At 40.8% G+C, this 16,430-nt stretch overlaps 1 protein-coding gene across 5 annotated transcripts in view; it reads right to left on the bottom strand.

Moving 5' to 3' along the window:
* The window catches only part of Ttbk2 (tau tubulin kinase 2), a 123,877-nt gene that overhangs the window by 28,498 nt on the left and 78,949 nt on the right, over positions 1-16,430 (bottom strand). For all 5 annotated transcript variants that reach the window (XM_048459512.3, XM_048459507.3, XM_048459510.3 and 2 more), the window contains 2 exons: positions 6,127-6,284; positions 3,445-3,661 (listed from right to left, as the gene is read on the bottom strand). In XM_048459512.3, the coding sequence (XP_048315469.2) occupies positions 3,445-3,661; positions 6,127-6,284 (375 nt within the window). The remainder of the gene's footprint in view (positions 1-3,444; positions 3,662-6,126; positions 6,285-16,430) is intronic.

Raw genomic sequence — 16,430 nt, 5'->3', positions numbered from 1 at the left:
TTTTTCTATTGTCAGCCTAGCTTGTGTTCTGCCTCCCTTTATGTTTATCTCCTTTAATGGGTCGGTCGGGGAGGATGGTGTCCTTAATTGTTCTTCCAGCTCCTGCTTTTTGAGCAACTGCTGGTCCCTGACAGATGAGTCCGTGCTGATGGTGAGAATTCCTGCTCTGGTTCCCCTGGTGGTAGAAGACCCACATGATGGACGAGAGCTTATCTTGTATCGAGAGAGAAAAGACTTTGGGATCACCGCCACAGTCATCGCAGCTATTGCCATATCAGCCACAGCTGCCACCGTTGCAAGAATCACCGTGTCCCAGAATGCAGCTACTGCAGAGACTGTTAACACTCTTGCTGCCCGTGTTACCCAGGCCTTAGAGACTCAAAATACCATTAACTCACATATTCAATTGGGGATGTTAAATTTAAATCAGCAAACAGCCTTATTGCAGGAACAGATTAATGTGTTGTGGATGGTGCAACAAGCTTCTTGTTCTCATTTTTATCATTCTGCCTGTGTGACCCTTATGGAAGTGAAAAATATGTCCTTTGAGGTGCAATGCCTTAATGCTTACCTTAGGGGGCCTTGGAATGATTCCTTTGTAAACTTTACCCACTCTTTGTACATCAGATTATTGCAATTAATGAAACTCGTGTTAAACCTGTATCTGCTGAGGGATGGTGGAATACCATGGCCAAGATTGGGGGTTGGGCACAGCGATGGGGAGGTGCCTTGTCCCTGGGGATCTTGGGACTAGTAGGGGTGGCAGTAGGCCTGCTCCTCTTAAAACGACTCCTAAACACCTTCACCATGACTGAGCTTGTCCACCGTCAGGTGTTACTCAGTCTGGCCCATGACTCTCCCGGAAGTCATGAGGTATGGCTGCAGATGCTGAAAAAATGAGGGTCTCCAAGGACGGGCAACCTGTGAGGAGACCCCCCACCTAAGACAGGGCAATGACGGGTAAGGGAAGGTACTTCCCTCGCAGGACCTAAGACAGGACCCCTCATTATAAAATAAAGTAGGGGGAATTGTGGGAACTGCAGCACTGAGTTACTTATCCCTACCCCCATTTGAGGTGCTTATCTGCAAAGAAAACATAATAAATTCCCTCTGCTCCTGGAGTTGGGAAAGGAATTTTCAGTGCATGGTGACCATTCCTTGATCCCTGCTGAGGTCAGGTTACAGTCCCTTCGCAGCCCCCTCCTCATTTGGTGCCATGGTATAAAAGCTAGCCCCAGCAGAACAATAAAGAAGAAGCTGCTGTTCCACCTCAACCTCGTGCTCTGTGAATTCATTCAACCTGGACACCCTCTGCCGAGACTCATGGTTCCAGACCGTGCAGGCGCGGTAGGTTTCTCTCTGTAACAGCCCAATCTGTCCTGGAACTCACTTTGTAGACCAGGCTGGCCTTGAACTCACAAAGTTCCACCTGCCTTTGCCTCCCAAGTCCTGGGATGAAAGGGTTGCACCGCCTGGCTCTAAAATGTTTTTTTTTTTAATTTTAACTTTGAAAATTGCATCTATGTATTTGTTTATTTACTTACTATATATCTATGGATATGTGTTGTAGAATATTTGTTTACATTGTAAAGATGTTTACATCTTTGCCAAGATGCTTTCTGATTGGTTTCCTAAAGAGTTGAATGACCAGTAGCTGGGCAGGAGATACAGGCAGGGTTTCCAGGGAGAGACAGAAAGAGATGATAAGTTGAAGCATGAGAGGGATGCCATGGAGATACAGGGAGAATAAAAGAAAGGTAAAAAGTCACATAAAAAGCAGGTTAATGGTGGGTGGTGGTAGAGCTCTCAGCACTCAGGAGGCAGAAGCAGGTGGATCTCTGTGAATTCGAAGCTAACCTGGCCTATAGAGTGAGTTCAAGGATAAGTTCCAAAGTTAGACAGAGAAACACTGTCATGAAAAACCAAAAAAAAAAAAATAGTATTTTTGGTACAAGAATAGTCTAAAACTGCTTAAGACCTTCACTTTCTTACATTATATCTATTTAGATGCATACAGAACCCTATTCTACTATACTAAAACTAAATCCTGGAAAGAATGTTATCTTTGAGAAAAGTTAGGAGAGACTACTAAAATTCTTATACACCTTTCTCATTCCCTCTCTTAAAAGCAATAGACAACAAAACCAACACCAGGGGCTAGAACAAGAAGCTTCCAGGGCAGAGTGGAAAGCCAGGCATGGAGTAACACAAAGGGCTGAGGTACTAGAGTCTACATAGAGTCTCAACCAACGCCAACAATCCAGATCTCTCAGGCTGGAGAGATGGTTCAGCGGTTACGTGCACTTGCTGCTCATGCAGGGACTTGGGTTCACTTCCCAGCACCCACACGGTGGCTCACATCTTCTCTTAACTCCTTTCCAGGGGCTCTGACACCCTCTTCTGACCTCTGTGGGCACTAGACACACAGATATTCATTCAGGCAAAATATCTACACGCATAAAATAAAAGCTGAAGAAGAAAAAATAAAAACCAAATCAAAATTCAGTCTTCTGGTGCCATAAGGACAACCACAATTGATAATACAAAAATTAGATTCCTAGGGCTTGAGGTGTAGTCCACAGTAGTGTGCTCAGCGTGGCTGAGTTGAGTTTGCAGCAACACACATAACACTGACCCAACCTTTTACTGCTCATCCCTGATTACTGTGAGTGGAGACAGTGCCTAATCAATAGCCGGACCACATTTCTGTATTAATGCTTTTACAGATGACTGAAAGTATATGTCTTATAGGCTACAATCTGAACTTCTACATTATCATGCTCCAGTTCATATACTTAACTCCTAATTCCAAACAATGGTCTAAGAAGATGGATTATGTGGGGTGGGATGTGTTCATGGAGGTAGAGTGCTCATAAAATTGATAGAGGGCCCTAGAGTGACCCCAAAATCTGCCTTGATTTTAGACTTTTCAGAACCCAGAATTACACAAAATATAGTTCTGTTGTTTACAAGGGACCTATTTTATGAAATTTTTATTATAGAAGCTCAAACCATTAGCTTACATTCCTAAAGCTAGCCCCCAAGCTATTCCCTTCTTTGGCCACTTCCTCCTCCTGAGGCTGACTATCAAGGTCCAGCTATCAAAATATTGAAGTCCAGCAATCAAAAATCCCTTTTAGCTACCCTAATTAACATGTATTCACATGTATAATCACTACATATGTATGTATGTATCTTCCTACGGACATAAACCAACCCGCTCAGTTCATATGATGTTACTTGTATGTAAATGATTTCAGGGTAGAGAGCCTGGTATTGGATAACTAGTCTGGGGGCTCTTTTCTGGTGCAGATACGGAATGTTGAGATGGAGATGACCAGGGTTTGATCACACGCATATGCACATACACACACTCTAAACTCTGTAGCAATAAGAAAAGTAAGTACATAGAAAGATATCACTTCCTATGCAAGAAATACACACCTTACAAATTCCAAGCTTTATCTTGTTCTTGTTGATATCCATCTCTTCCCAAACATCCTTTTCCTGAGGGCGAGTATGCCCAAGAGACCCAGGCAGTTTATCTGGGGACCCAGCAGCAGGGACACCGTTCTCCCCATCACTAAGTTGTTCATCTGGAAACACCTCATCTGTATTTTCTCGGAGCAAGTCTCCGGGGATGGGGGTGGCATTTGCAATTCTGAAATGTGAGGGAGGAAAACAGAAAACTTTAAAAGACCAGAATCAAAGTTAATATCAGACAGACTATATTTTGTCTCTGGATTTAAGTTTTAAGAGTTAAACAAAAGCTAATACTTTTTTTGTTCTGTTTTGAGACAAGGTTTCTCTGTAGTTTTGAAACCTGTCCTGGATCCTACTCTGTAGACCAGGCTGGCCTCGAACTCACAAGAGATCTGCCTGCCTCTGCCTCCTGAATGCTGGGATGAAAGGAGTGTGCCACCACCACCCAACTTTTTTTGTTTGTCTGTTTTGTTTTTGTTTTTGTTTTTCAAGACAGGGTTTCACCATGAAGCCTTGGCTGTACTGGAACTGTCTCTGCAGACCAGGCTGGCCTCGAACGCACAGTGATCCTCCTGCTTCTGCCTCCCAAGTGCTGAGACTAAAGGCATGTGCCCCCACATCTGACAATCACTTTAAAAGTCAGAAACATCTGTTCTACTTTCTATGAAGCCTTCATCAATAAAATAAAATCTCTACTCTTTAACACTTTTGTAAATAATAAAAACAATTATACATAGCAAAGTAAGAAGGGATAAAAGGAAATAAATAGGGGTTAGATGATTTTTTGGTATGAACTGTGCATTACTGTTTCTTTAACTTTTAATTTTTATTAAAATAAGCCTTTTTTATTCAATATATTTTGATCATGTTTTTCACTTTCTGGAATTCCTTCCTACCCATCCAATTTTATGTTCTTTCACTCTTTAAAACACATGAACAAACAAAAAAACAAAAAGAAAACCCAAAACCAAACCAAACCAAAAAAACCCCACAGAAACAAAAATCAAAACCAACTAGCCAAGGAGCAGAAAGACCAAAAAAGAAAGAAAAACAAAGTGAGACAAAGCGCTGCACGCAGTGTTTCCATCACAGAGCTCACTAAGGCCCTGTTGTGCCTAAGGCCCTGGCAAAACAAAGGGGAAACCAGGAATTCTGAAATCGCAGAATTCATACAGAGCTACATGAGAATAGAAAACATTTATAGGTATTTGTCTACACATTTTTTTTTCTTACTTTTATCCTAAACTAGCATTGAGTACAATCTTGACAGGAGTATGTCATCAAGCTTGGCTATACAGATTTCTTTCGAATGAATTCCAGGCCCTATTTTACATAGTTGTCATCACTTAGCCTACTGGTCCATGAAAGGCTTTTAGTTTCTATCCATCACTAACTCAAAGGCCTCTATGTCACCAGATGGTGGTGGAGCACGCCTTTTAATCCCAGCACTTGGGAGGCAGACAGGGGAATCTCTGTGAAATTGAGGCCAGTATGGTTTACAAATGTTCCAGGACAGCCAGAGCTAACCAGTGAAACCCAGTGAAACTCTGTCTTAAAGAACAAACAAACAAATAAATAAAATAAATTTTTTAAAAAGTCATCTATGCTCCATAAATACTAGTGTTTTTTTTAAATTTATTTTTATTTTCTCTGGCTTTAGTTTTTTTTCCTTTTCTTTCTTTCTTTCTTTTTTTTTTTTTGCCTGCATAATATATATCTATGTGAGGGTGTCAGATCCCCTAGAACTGAAGTTACAGACAGTTGTGGGCTGCCATGTGGGTGCTAGGGATTGAATCTGGGTCCTCTGAAAGAGCCAGTGCTCTTAACTTCTGAGCTATCTCTCCAGCCACAATACTAGGATTTTTAAAAAATATTTCTGGCTGAGCACAATATACAAAGAAATTTCTAACAAGTAACAATATCTAAACACAGGAAAATAACCCTTAATGGACTGTGTTGACATACGTCACTACTGTGAGCAGCAAAATACCCTTCCCAGGCATGGTGGAGGCTCATACCTTTAGTCCCTGCACTTGGAAGGCAGAGGCAGGTAGAACTCTGAGAGTTCAAGGACAGCCTGGTCTATACAGCTGTCTCCAGGACAGCCAGGGAGAATATACAGTTAAACCCTGCCTTAAAAAATAAACAACTCAAAAATAAAATAAAATAAAATAAACAACTCAGCAGGGTGGTGGTGGTGCAGGCTTTTAATCCTAGCACTAGGGAGGCAGAGGCAGGTGTTTCTCTGAGGCTGAGGCTAGTGGGCTTCAGGACAGCCAGGGCTATACAGAGAAACCTTGTCTAGAAAGTAAATTAATAAAGGAATAATTATGACTCATTCTTTCAGGGTCCCAAACACATTGTTGAGAAATACCAATAATGCTTTCTCTATTTTGAGAAAACCCACGGTACCTGTGATATCAACAAGTCACATTAGCTCTATGCTCCCATTCAACAGAATGAACCATTAGTATTTTCTAAATTAATCAATTCCAGAAGCCTAAGTATGAAAAAGATAACTCAAGGAAATGCTCAAGCTTTCCCACATGTCTTAGCACTTCACAATGTGAGGGGTTCGGTATGGACTAATGGGAACACCTGCATTCAGAAGAGGCGCCACTCACTCAACTGTGTAGGACATACCCAATGGCAGCAGGGGTCAGGCGGGTGTGCAGCTGAGGGGTGGCAGAGGTGGTGGTGGTGGTTAGGGAGCCGTCAGTTCCACTCTTCTCCCAGTCAAAGGGGTCGCTCTCAATCACTCCAAAGGTCTTGATGCTATTGTCAAACACGGAAGTAAGAAGCTAAACCACAAAGAAAAAAACTACAGTGAGCCAACAGTAATATACTTAACATTCTTCTATAGCAGAAAGCATACCAGAACCACAAAAAAGATTTATGATATGATTTCCTTCAAAATTTATGGTTTAAAGAAGGAAACAAACTGGGACTGTGTGGATGACAGTAAGAAATTAATGATCATTAATTAACTAATGTTGATTTTGGTACCAGTATATAGCTGTATGAAAAATTCTGTTTATAGAAGATATATAATACAGTCTTTTATTTATAACCTACTTTCAGTCTAGTAAAAGAAAGTATGGAATGTGATTATATATAGTCATATATGTTTAGGCTAACCACTTATTTGGTTATTTATCTATTTGTAAAGAGGACTTTTTTATTTTATTGATATTTATTGAGCTCTACATTTTTCTCTGCTCCCCTCCCTGCCTCTCCCCTCCCCTCTTCAATCCTCCTCCAAGGTCCCCATGCTCCCAATTTACTCAGGGGATTTTGTCTTTTTCTACTTTCTACTTCCCATGTAGATTAGATCTATGTAAGTCTCTCTTAGTGTCCGCAATGTTGTCTAAGTTCTCTGGGATTGTGGTTTGTAGGCTGGCTTTCTTTGCTTTATGTTTAAAAACCACCTATAAGTGAGTACATGTGATAATTGTCTTTCTGTATCTGGGTTACCTCACTCAAAATGTTTTCTAGCTCCATCCATTTTCCTGCAAAATTCAAGCTGTTGTTATTTTTTTCTGCTGTGTAGTACTCCATTGTGTAAATGAACCACATTTTTCTTATCCGTTCTTCGGTTGAGGGGCATTTAGGTTGTTTCCAGGTTCTGGCTAAGACAAACAAAGCTGCTCTGAACATAGTTGAGCACTTGTCCTTGTGGCACAATTGAGCATCCTTTGGATATATATACCCAAAAGTGGTATTACTGGGTCTTGAGGAAGGTTGTTTCCTAATTTTCTGAGAAATTCCCACACTGACATCCAAAGGGGTTATAGCAGCTTGCATTCCCACCAGCACTGCAGAAGTGTTCCCTTTTCCCCACAACCTCTCCAGCATAAGTTGCCATCAGTGTTTTTGATCTTGGCCATTCTTACAGGTGTAAGACAGAATCTCAGAGTTGTTCTGATTTGCATTTCTCTGATGACTAGCATGCTGAACATTTCCTTAAGTGTCTTTCAGTCATTTTAGATTTCTCTGTTGAGAGTTCTCTGTTTAGGTCTGTACTCCATTTTTTTTATTGGATTATGTGATCTTTTGGTGTCAATTTCTTGAGTACTTTGTCTATTTTGGAGATCAGACCTCTGTCTGATGTGGGATTAGTGAAGATCTTTTCCCATTCTGTAGGCTGTCGTTTTGTCTTGTTGATTATGTCCTTTGCCTTATAGAAGCTTTTCGGTTTCAGGAGGTCCCATTTATTTATTGTTTCTCTCAGTGTCTGTGCTGCTGGGGTTGTATTTAGGAAGTGGCTCCCTGTGCCAATGCATTCAAGTGCACTTCCCACTTTCTCTTCTATAAGGTTCAGTGTGGCTGGCTTTATGTTGAGGTCTTTGATCCGATTGGACTTGAGTTTTGTGCATGGTGATAGATATGGGTCTATTTTCATTTTTCTACATGTTGATATCCTGTTATGCCAGCACCACTTATTAAATATGCTTTCTTTTTTCCATTTTATATGTTTTGCTTCTTTATCAAAGATTAGGTGTTTGAAGATGTGTGGATTGATATCTGGGTCTTCTATTTGGTTCCATTGGTCCTCCTGTCTGACCAGGCTGTTTTCAGTACTGTGGCTCTGTAGTAGAGTTTGAAGCCAGGGATTGTGATGCCTCCAGAAGTTCTTTTATTGCACAAGACTGTTTTGGCAATCCTGGATTTTTTGCTTTTCCAAATGAAGTTGAGTACCGTTCTTTCGAAGTCTTTGAAGAATTTTGCTGGGATTTTGATGGGCATTGCGCTGAATCTGTATCTGTAACTTCTAAATGTTTACATATGTTTTTTGTTGTTGTTGTTTTTGACAGGGTCATTATATTTTTTTGTTGTTGTTATTTTTGGTTTTTTTTTTGTTTTTTTTTTTTTGTTTTTTTTTTTGAGACAGGGTTCTCTGTAGCTTTGGTGACTGTCCTGGAATTTGCTCTGTAGCCTCAGGCTGGGTTCAAAATCAAGAGCCTGCCTCTGCCTCCCGGGTGTTGGGATTAAAGGCATGTGCCACCTCTGCCCAGCCAAATATTTTTAATAACAATGACTTTAACTAAAATGTATTTTCTAAAGAATTTGGCTTAATACCTACCCACATACAACCCACAAAGATGTTTGATGCTAGTTTCCAGCCATGGCTGGACACAGACTCAGTGGATTAATATTTCTCTTATCTTTAGCACAAATCCAATCAATAACAATGTCATTTATCTCCACATTAAAAATTAATTTGCCATTTCAAAGAAAATGGACAGGAATTATTTGTAGTATGATATACTGAACTTCACTGAGGTTCTTTTTTTTTCCCTTTCTTTCTTTCTTTCTTTTTTTTTTTTTCGAGATAAGGTTTCACTATAGTTTTAGAGCCTGGCCTGGAACTAGCTCTTGTAGACCAGGCTGGCCTCAAACTCAGAGATCCACCTGCCTCTGCCTCCCAAGTGCTGGAATTAAAGGTGTGCGCCACCACCCGACAATTTCTGAATTCTAATTGAATAAACACAAACTAGTGGCTCAATAAAGCACTCACCCCAGAGAATATAACAGCGGCGTGGCTGACTCAGAGATCATTCAAAGCAAAAGAAAGTACCTCACTTCAGTGACACAAAAGTAGGTGAAAGATGTAAAGAAATGCACATAACTTTTGCTTCTTTGATATTTGGGGCATTTTGGCTATATGGGAGCAAAACTTGTATTGCACTCTGGTGAACAGATCCAGCAAGACAGAGGAAACAATTAAAATTAAAAGGATACACAGCATCAGCTGTTTTCAAGGTTTTCTTTTTAACTTTTTAAGTTTTTCTTTATTTTAAATTTTATGTGTATTAGAAATTGCCTGAATTTATGTATGCATACCATCTGTGCTTGGTACCCAAGGAAGCCAGAAAAAGGCATGAGATGCCCTGAAACTGGAGTTAAAGATGGATGTAACTCACAAAGGTGCTAGAGCACACCTTTGTCCTCACCAGAGGGCACAACATGCAGCTTGGATGTGACCTTTATCATAGGGCACAGCACTAGCTTGGGTATGGCTCTCTTTTATTAAGGTGGTATTCCACAGAACTAGCCTCTAAGCCAGAGAGCTGGCATCTTAACAACACCAGCAATGTTTGCTTAGAAATGTTCATAGCTAGGCTTGTTGACTGTTGAAGATCCTTCACAGAAGAATATCCAATATAATTCTAGACAATATCCCAGAATTATTGTTATGTTGCTGTAACTCCCAGCTAGTTGTATGCAAATCTGTCGGGGCTGTATGAGGTCTTGAGGGGAAGAGCTAGAATATACACACTGAGAAAAACTCGGGAGAAGGAGGAGGCATTGTCCATATAGAGTGAAGACTTTCTTTCCAGTCTAGCTGTTCTCAGGCCACCCACACTTCTGTGAGTAACTCCTCATTCATGTGCTATAAGTAAGCCCAATAAAATAAATTCACTGGTCCCTCAGGTTGAACTCTGGTGAAACTGAGTTCTGACTTGTCACTACCATCGCTTAGTCTTTTCCCAAGGAGAAAATTCTCACAACAGATGGGAAATTTATTAGTTTTTATGATTCATGGTATAAGAAAGAAAGTCAGTAAATAGAAGAAAATGTTAGAAGAATGAAAAAATGGGCCAGGTGATGGTGGCACACACCTTTAAATCCCCACACTCGTGAGGCAGAGGCAGGCAAATCTGTGAGCCTGAGGCCAGTCTGGTCTACAGAATGAGTTCCAGGACAGGTACCAAAGTTACAGAGAAACCCTATCTTAAAAAACAAACAGGGCTGGAGAGATGGCTCAGAGGTTAAGAACACTGGTTGCTCTTCCTGAGGTCCTGAGTTCAATTCTCAGCAACCACATGGTGGCTCACAACCATCAGCAATGAGATCTGGTGCCCTCTTCTGGCCTGAAGGCATACATGCAGGAAGAACACTGTATGCATAATTAATAAATAAGTCTTTAAAAAAAGGTGTGTGCCACCACCACCAGGCAGAGAGCATTTTCTTAATTAGTGATTGATGGGGGAGGATGTGAGACTAAAACAGGAACAATATACTTTACAGGTTAAGGGTTCTGCTTGCAGTTAAAAGTAAATTCTTGTTTGTCCTATGCTAAGTCCTTATAAATTAAGGTTTCTATTTGTAATTAAGAACAAGTTCTGGTCTCGAAAAACTAAACAAAAAAAGAAAGAAAGAAAGAAAGGAAGGAAGGAAGAAAGGAAGGAAGGGAAGAAAAGAAAGAAAAAGAAAAAAAGGAATAGACTCATGCCCGGCAGTGGCCGTGCATGCCTTTACTTCCAACACTTGGAAGGCAGAGGCAGGTGGATCTCTGTGAGTATGAGAACAGCCTGGTCTACAGAGTGAGTTCTGGGACATACAGGGCTACACAAAGAGACCCTGTCTCTCAAAAACAAAACAAAACAAAAAGAAAGGACTCACACAGAAGCTCAAGAATAATTAGAGCTTAGAAGAAAACACCAGGGCCAGGCAGAGGTGGTGGCACACGTTATTAATCCCAGCACTCGGGAGACAGAGGCAGGTGTATCTCTGTGAGTTCGAGGCCAGCCTGGTCTACAAGAGCTAGTTCCAGGACAGGCTCCAAAATCACAGAGAAACCCTTGTCTAAGAAGAAGGAGGAGGAAGAAGGAGGAGGGGAAAGAGGAGGAAGAGGAGGAGGAAGACATGACAAGCGAGCTGCAGACCTTGGCGACTGCCTGGTGGAGGAGAGGGTTGAACACATGTCTGGGAGAGAAGCTCCCAGAAGCTTCCAGAGCATCAGGAAAAAGCATAATTAGGCTCTGGACAGTATATGAAAGAAAGACAGAAGAAAAAGAAAAAGCCGTGCCTTTAAAAAATAAAAATAAAAAAATAAAAAAAACAAAAAAGAAAGAAAGAAAAACTGGCAATATTTTTAGTATAGCAGGACTTAGGAATGAAGATTAAGATGGCTAAGTGTTCTCCAGGATGAAAAGAAAGCAGAAAGGAGAAGGCCCCCGTGGGGTCCTCCCAGCCCAGATGACAGTGTGACTAAGGCTAAATGACTGTCGTGTTTCCCCAACAGTCCCAGACACAAGGTGCAAACCCACATGAGATGCTATTTTGACAACTATATTTCATTAGTGATTTTCTCTTTGACAAAAAATTCAGACCCTGGCTCACTGCTGCACCTACTTACAGCCTAGAGAGACAAGCCCACTATTATTTTAATCAGAAAATTAAGACAATGGCTAAATTTCTTTTTCTTTTCTCTTTCTGGAAGCAGTCTGGAAGAGACTTCACAGTGATTCTAGCCAACAACTACTAAAATGGCTGCAAGCAGATCCTTGGTGCAATGCTCTACAGACTAGCCTTGGAGTCCCAAGGAAAAACAAGAGACATCAATCAAAAGATCATCTTGTAAGGCCATCAAGAGATTTTAATGCACTTTGATTTGGAAGTTCAAAAATATCCTCTGTTCTGGCTTCTCCTTGGTTGCCAACCACTTCGCCACCTCTCCCTCCAGGCATCAGTCAAGGACTTCTTTCCCCCTCTCACGGAACTGGTGTGTGAAGTAGAACTGCTGTGTGAAGTGGGACTACCAATGTGCTCTTGGGGTCCTTTAGACAGACCCAGTGGACGAGTCCCTGATTGCTGTACCCAAACTCCCATGCAGCTGGAAGAAGCCAGATCAGTCACTGCTCCAACACTTCAGTAGCAGCTAGGATTACTGTGAGCGGAGTGTGTGGGGGGAGTATGGAAGTTGGGGTGGGGGTGGTTGTGAAAATAAGAGATACGATTTGACTAGGAAGTTTAGGAGAAAAAGACCATTAAAAAGTAACCAGGTTTTCTCTTGGATAAGAAGCCAGAAATGTTGGCAGCCTCATCTTTGCCAGAGACCAAGGACACCAAAAGGGACTCTAATCTTCGATCTGGTTTCTAAATGATTCAGAACAAGAGAATGTTGAAGTAGAAGCTTGTTAAGCAAAAACTTGTGATTAAGAGAATAAAGTCCTTTCCTGTGTGGAAACCTAATATTCCATTTGGGCTAGGTCGATTGCCTGGCCAAGGACTACCCCTAGGAAGGCAGCATCACCTTCAGAAGCTCATAGAGACTACATTCACAAACACTCTCTTGGTTACTTTAGAGAGTCTTTACAAAGTCAGCATGTGCTGGCTGAGTTTTAAGAAAAAAAATGAAAATATAATAAAAAGGAGGAATAATAAGAAACTTTTTTCCCCCATCAAAGGAGGCTAGGCTGCCAAGGACCAATATTCCACAATCTCTCCCCACCTTGTAAAACTTTAAAAGAAATTCAAAATGTTTGTTGTTGTTTTGCTTTTGTTTATTGAGACAGTTTCTCACTGTGCAGTCCTGGATCACCCAGGAATGTAGGCAAGGCTGGTCCTCAATCCACAGAGATTCATCTGTCTGCCTCTCAAGTGCTGGGATTAAAGGAATGAACTAATGCATCATGCTAAGAATTCAAATATTTTAATCTCCCCTACTTGTAAAACTTCTGCTTATCCAAAGACCCTGCTGCATTTCCATAACATAATGGCCCATTCTTCCTTTCCTCTATGTCTTATGGGCCGCTTTCCAAATTAGTCAATCAGGAGTAGATGGTGATGCCAAACCTCAGCCAATGAAAAACAGTCAACTATCCCCTTATATCAGTTTTGAATTAAAGACAGAGGCCATCTTGGTTACATGAAATACTTGCTAGCCTGGTTTGGGTCATAGCATACCCTGTTTGCAAAAAGAAACTGTGGGTTACTTCCATTTGGTTCATATGTTTCTTTGTTCAACACCAAGAATATATTTTCCTATCATTACTGTGTTAACTTCTTGCATGAACTGAGAAACATGTCCATGGCTCTCCAAAGCATATCTGGTAAGGTAACAAAACAAAGTACTGCCTTTCAAAGTTGAGTTCAAGCTGGGCACGATGGCACACACCTTCAATACTAGCACTTGGGAGAGGCAGAGGCAGGGGAATCTCTGTGAGTTTCCAGCCAGCCTGGTTCACAAGAGCTAGTGCTAGGATAGGCTACAAAACTACACAGAGAAATCCTGTCTTGAAAAAATGTATACATTTTTCATGTATACATGAAAAAATATGTATATTACTCCTGTAGTAGGAAATGGAAGAGACTGTAGTTAACATCTGTATATTACTCCTGTAGTAGGAAATGGAAGAGATTGTAGTTAACATCTGTATATTACTCCTGTAGTAGGAAATGGAAGAGACTGTAGTTAACATCTGTATATTACTCCTGTAGTAGGAAATGGAAGAGACTGTAGTTAACATCTGTATATTACTCCTGTAGTAGGAAATGGAAGAGACTGTAGTTAACATCTGGGCTGAGCGATCAATTGAACATGAGCAGGACAAGTAATGTCAGGACACCAAGACATTCCAGGGAGGACGTCCTGGGGAAACAGCAGGGAGCCCCATCTGAGTGCATTGGGAAGACCAATAAAGCCCAAACCAACAAGAACAATGGCAGCAGCGAAAGGAGGAAAGATTAGAGGAGCAGAGACAGAAATGGTGTATTCCTCTCCACCTCCACAACCCACATCTAAGTCAAGGCCATCATTATCTCTATCCTCCTGGCTACAAAGAAAACTATTCTTCCACTTCACCGCAAGTAGAATCTGACCAGTGTGACCTAGTCCTGGCTAGTAAGCCAAAGTGTTACAGATCATTCTCAGACCTGGACAAACATCCACACCTGTTCTTCCCAATTGCAAAAAGCCTGTGTGCACAAGAAAGCATTTGAGAGTTGCCTAGCAAAGCCACAACAAACTGACTAGTGTGTTACATGATCAAGAAATCTACAAGGTGTTTAGACAACCCATTTCCCCACTTTCTTTCCAAGGCACTGCCTCAATAACTTCCCAACTCAACTTTAAGTCTCCTTTGTTTCCAGGAATGCATGCAGCTGAAAAAGCTACTCTCTTAAACACAAATAGGGAACTAGTAAAATGACACTTGCCAAACCCAACAAGACTCCACGTGGTCAAAGGGCTGATCCCAAGAAACACAAACAGGCTCTGTTGCAGGATATTTGTTCACACTGCATGAAGATCCATCTATGTTTTGTCTCATCTGCCTAGGGCACCTGACTCGTTTAATAAAGAAGTCCTACTTCAAGAATCACCATATCCGGTTTTTTTTTTTGGTTTGTTTTTGTTGTTGTTGTTGTTGTTTTGTTTGTTTTCAAGGCTTCCTGTTCACTTAGAATAAAATTCAAACCTCTTAAAAAGACTTACAAAGCACTACAGTATCTGGTCTCCTGTTCTCCAACCTCATCTCAAACTGTTTACTCCTTTTGTGATATTAAGCTCCCTTGTTTTATTTCAATAATGATCCATGTGTCTCAGCTCTGAGTATGTGAAGTTGGAACTATCCATTCTGACACAGCTAGGGATGTCATACTGCTCTATGCTGGGATGCCTTCACTGTTGCTGAAGGAGAACTGTTATTCTTAGCTACACGGCTATACCATAAAGAATTCCATGAAAGACTAGCAATCTAAATCACATTCAAAATGAAAAATTTCCTGAGACAGTCTCACTGTGTAGCCTTGGCTGACCTGCAACTTACCGTATAGATTAGAGTGGTTTTGAACTCATAGAATCTACCTGTTTCTGCCTCCTTAATGCTAGAATTAAAGGTGTGCATGACCATGCCAGCCCAGGAATGAATTTCATATTGAAATTAACTATATGGAAAGCTAATGTTCACAAGAACATTCAGATACAAAACAGACTTTTCTCAATGAAGATCATAATAGTGTTCTGCAAAAAAAGAGCAAGAGGGTGATGCTCAAAATCCCCAAATCTCTCTCTCTCTCTCTCTCTCCCTTTTGTTTTTCGAGACACAGTTTCTCTATTTAACACTCCTGATAAACCTCTGTGAGTTCATGGCCAGCCTAGTTTACAGAGTTACAGGTTTCAAAGCTACACAAAGAAGCCCTGTATTAAAAACAAACAAACAAAACCCAAAAAACTAAGAGGCAATATGAACAATATGAACAAAATCCTATACATGCAGGCAAAACATCCATCAATTATATTTACAATTAAAAAAAAAACCACTTTTGCTGGGTGGGGTAGCAACAGTCTAATCCGAGTACTGAGGAAGCCAACCTGAGCTACATAGTTAAGTTTCTGTCTCAAAAACGAACATGAAAATAAAATAAAATAAAACCAACACGGAAGCAACTCAAATACAATGTATTTTCTCAATGTGTTAGACAATCTGTGTGTAGTTTATTATATCAATAGCCATATGGGAAAGAAACAAGTTCACTCACTTAGGTCTCTCAGACCTCTGTGTGCTGTGAATACCATTGGTGAAAAAAGAAACTGCCTTGGCCTGTCGATAGAGCAGAACTTAGGTAGGCAGGGAAAACTACACTGAATGCTGGGAAAAAGAAGGGCAGAGTCAGAGAGAAGCCATGTAGGATAGGAGTGGACACTGACAACACTTCAGAATTTAAAACTTTCATTAGTTGGAGGCAGTGGTAATATAGGTCTTTAATCCAGCACTCAGGAGGCAAAGGCAGATGGATATTTACGAACTTGAGGACAGCCTGGTCCACAGAACTAGTTCCAGGACAGCCAAGGCTATTACACAGTGAAACCATTTCAAAAAAAAAAAAAAACAAACAAAACAAAACAAAAAAACTTCCATTAGCAAGCAGCAAAATCCAATGGAGATAAAAAAATATGCTAATACACACACACACACACACACACACACACACACACACACACACACACACACACAATCATCTGTGGGCCTGAATTTATGTTTTCAAAGTAGGACAACTGTTTTTGCATTAAGCTTTAACTAGGCTCTAGCTGTGAGCAATACAATTTGAGGCAAACCCAGCTGATCACTGAAAGGCTCGTTAATTGCTACACTACAGAATTAATTCAATGGGCACAGACAAAGAAAGGCAGTAACATTTACCAACTGTCAGCCAGCAGC

This window comes from Myodes glareolus, chromosome 10 (assembly GCF_982192425.1).
Source record: "Myodes glareolus chromosome 10, mMyoGla1.1, whole genome shotgun sequence".
NCBI lineage: Eukaryota > Metazoa > Chordata > Mammalia > Rodentia > Cricetidae > Myodes > Myodes glareolus.
Note: the sequence above shows the minus strand (reverse complement) of the source record. Positions and strands in the feature narration are given on the sequence as shown.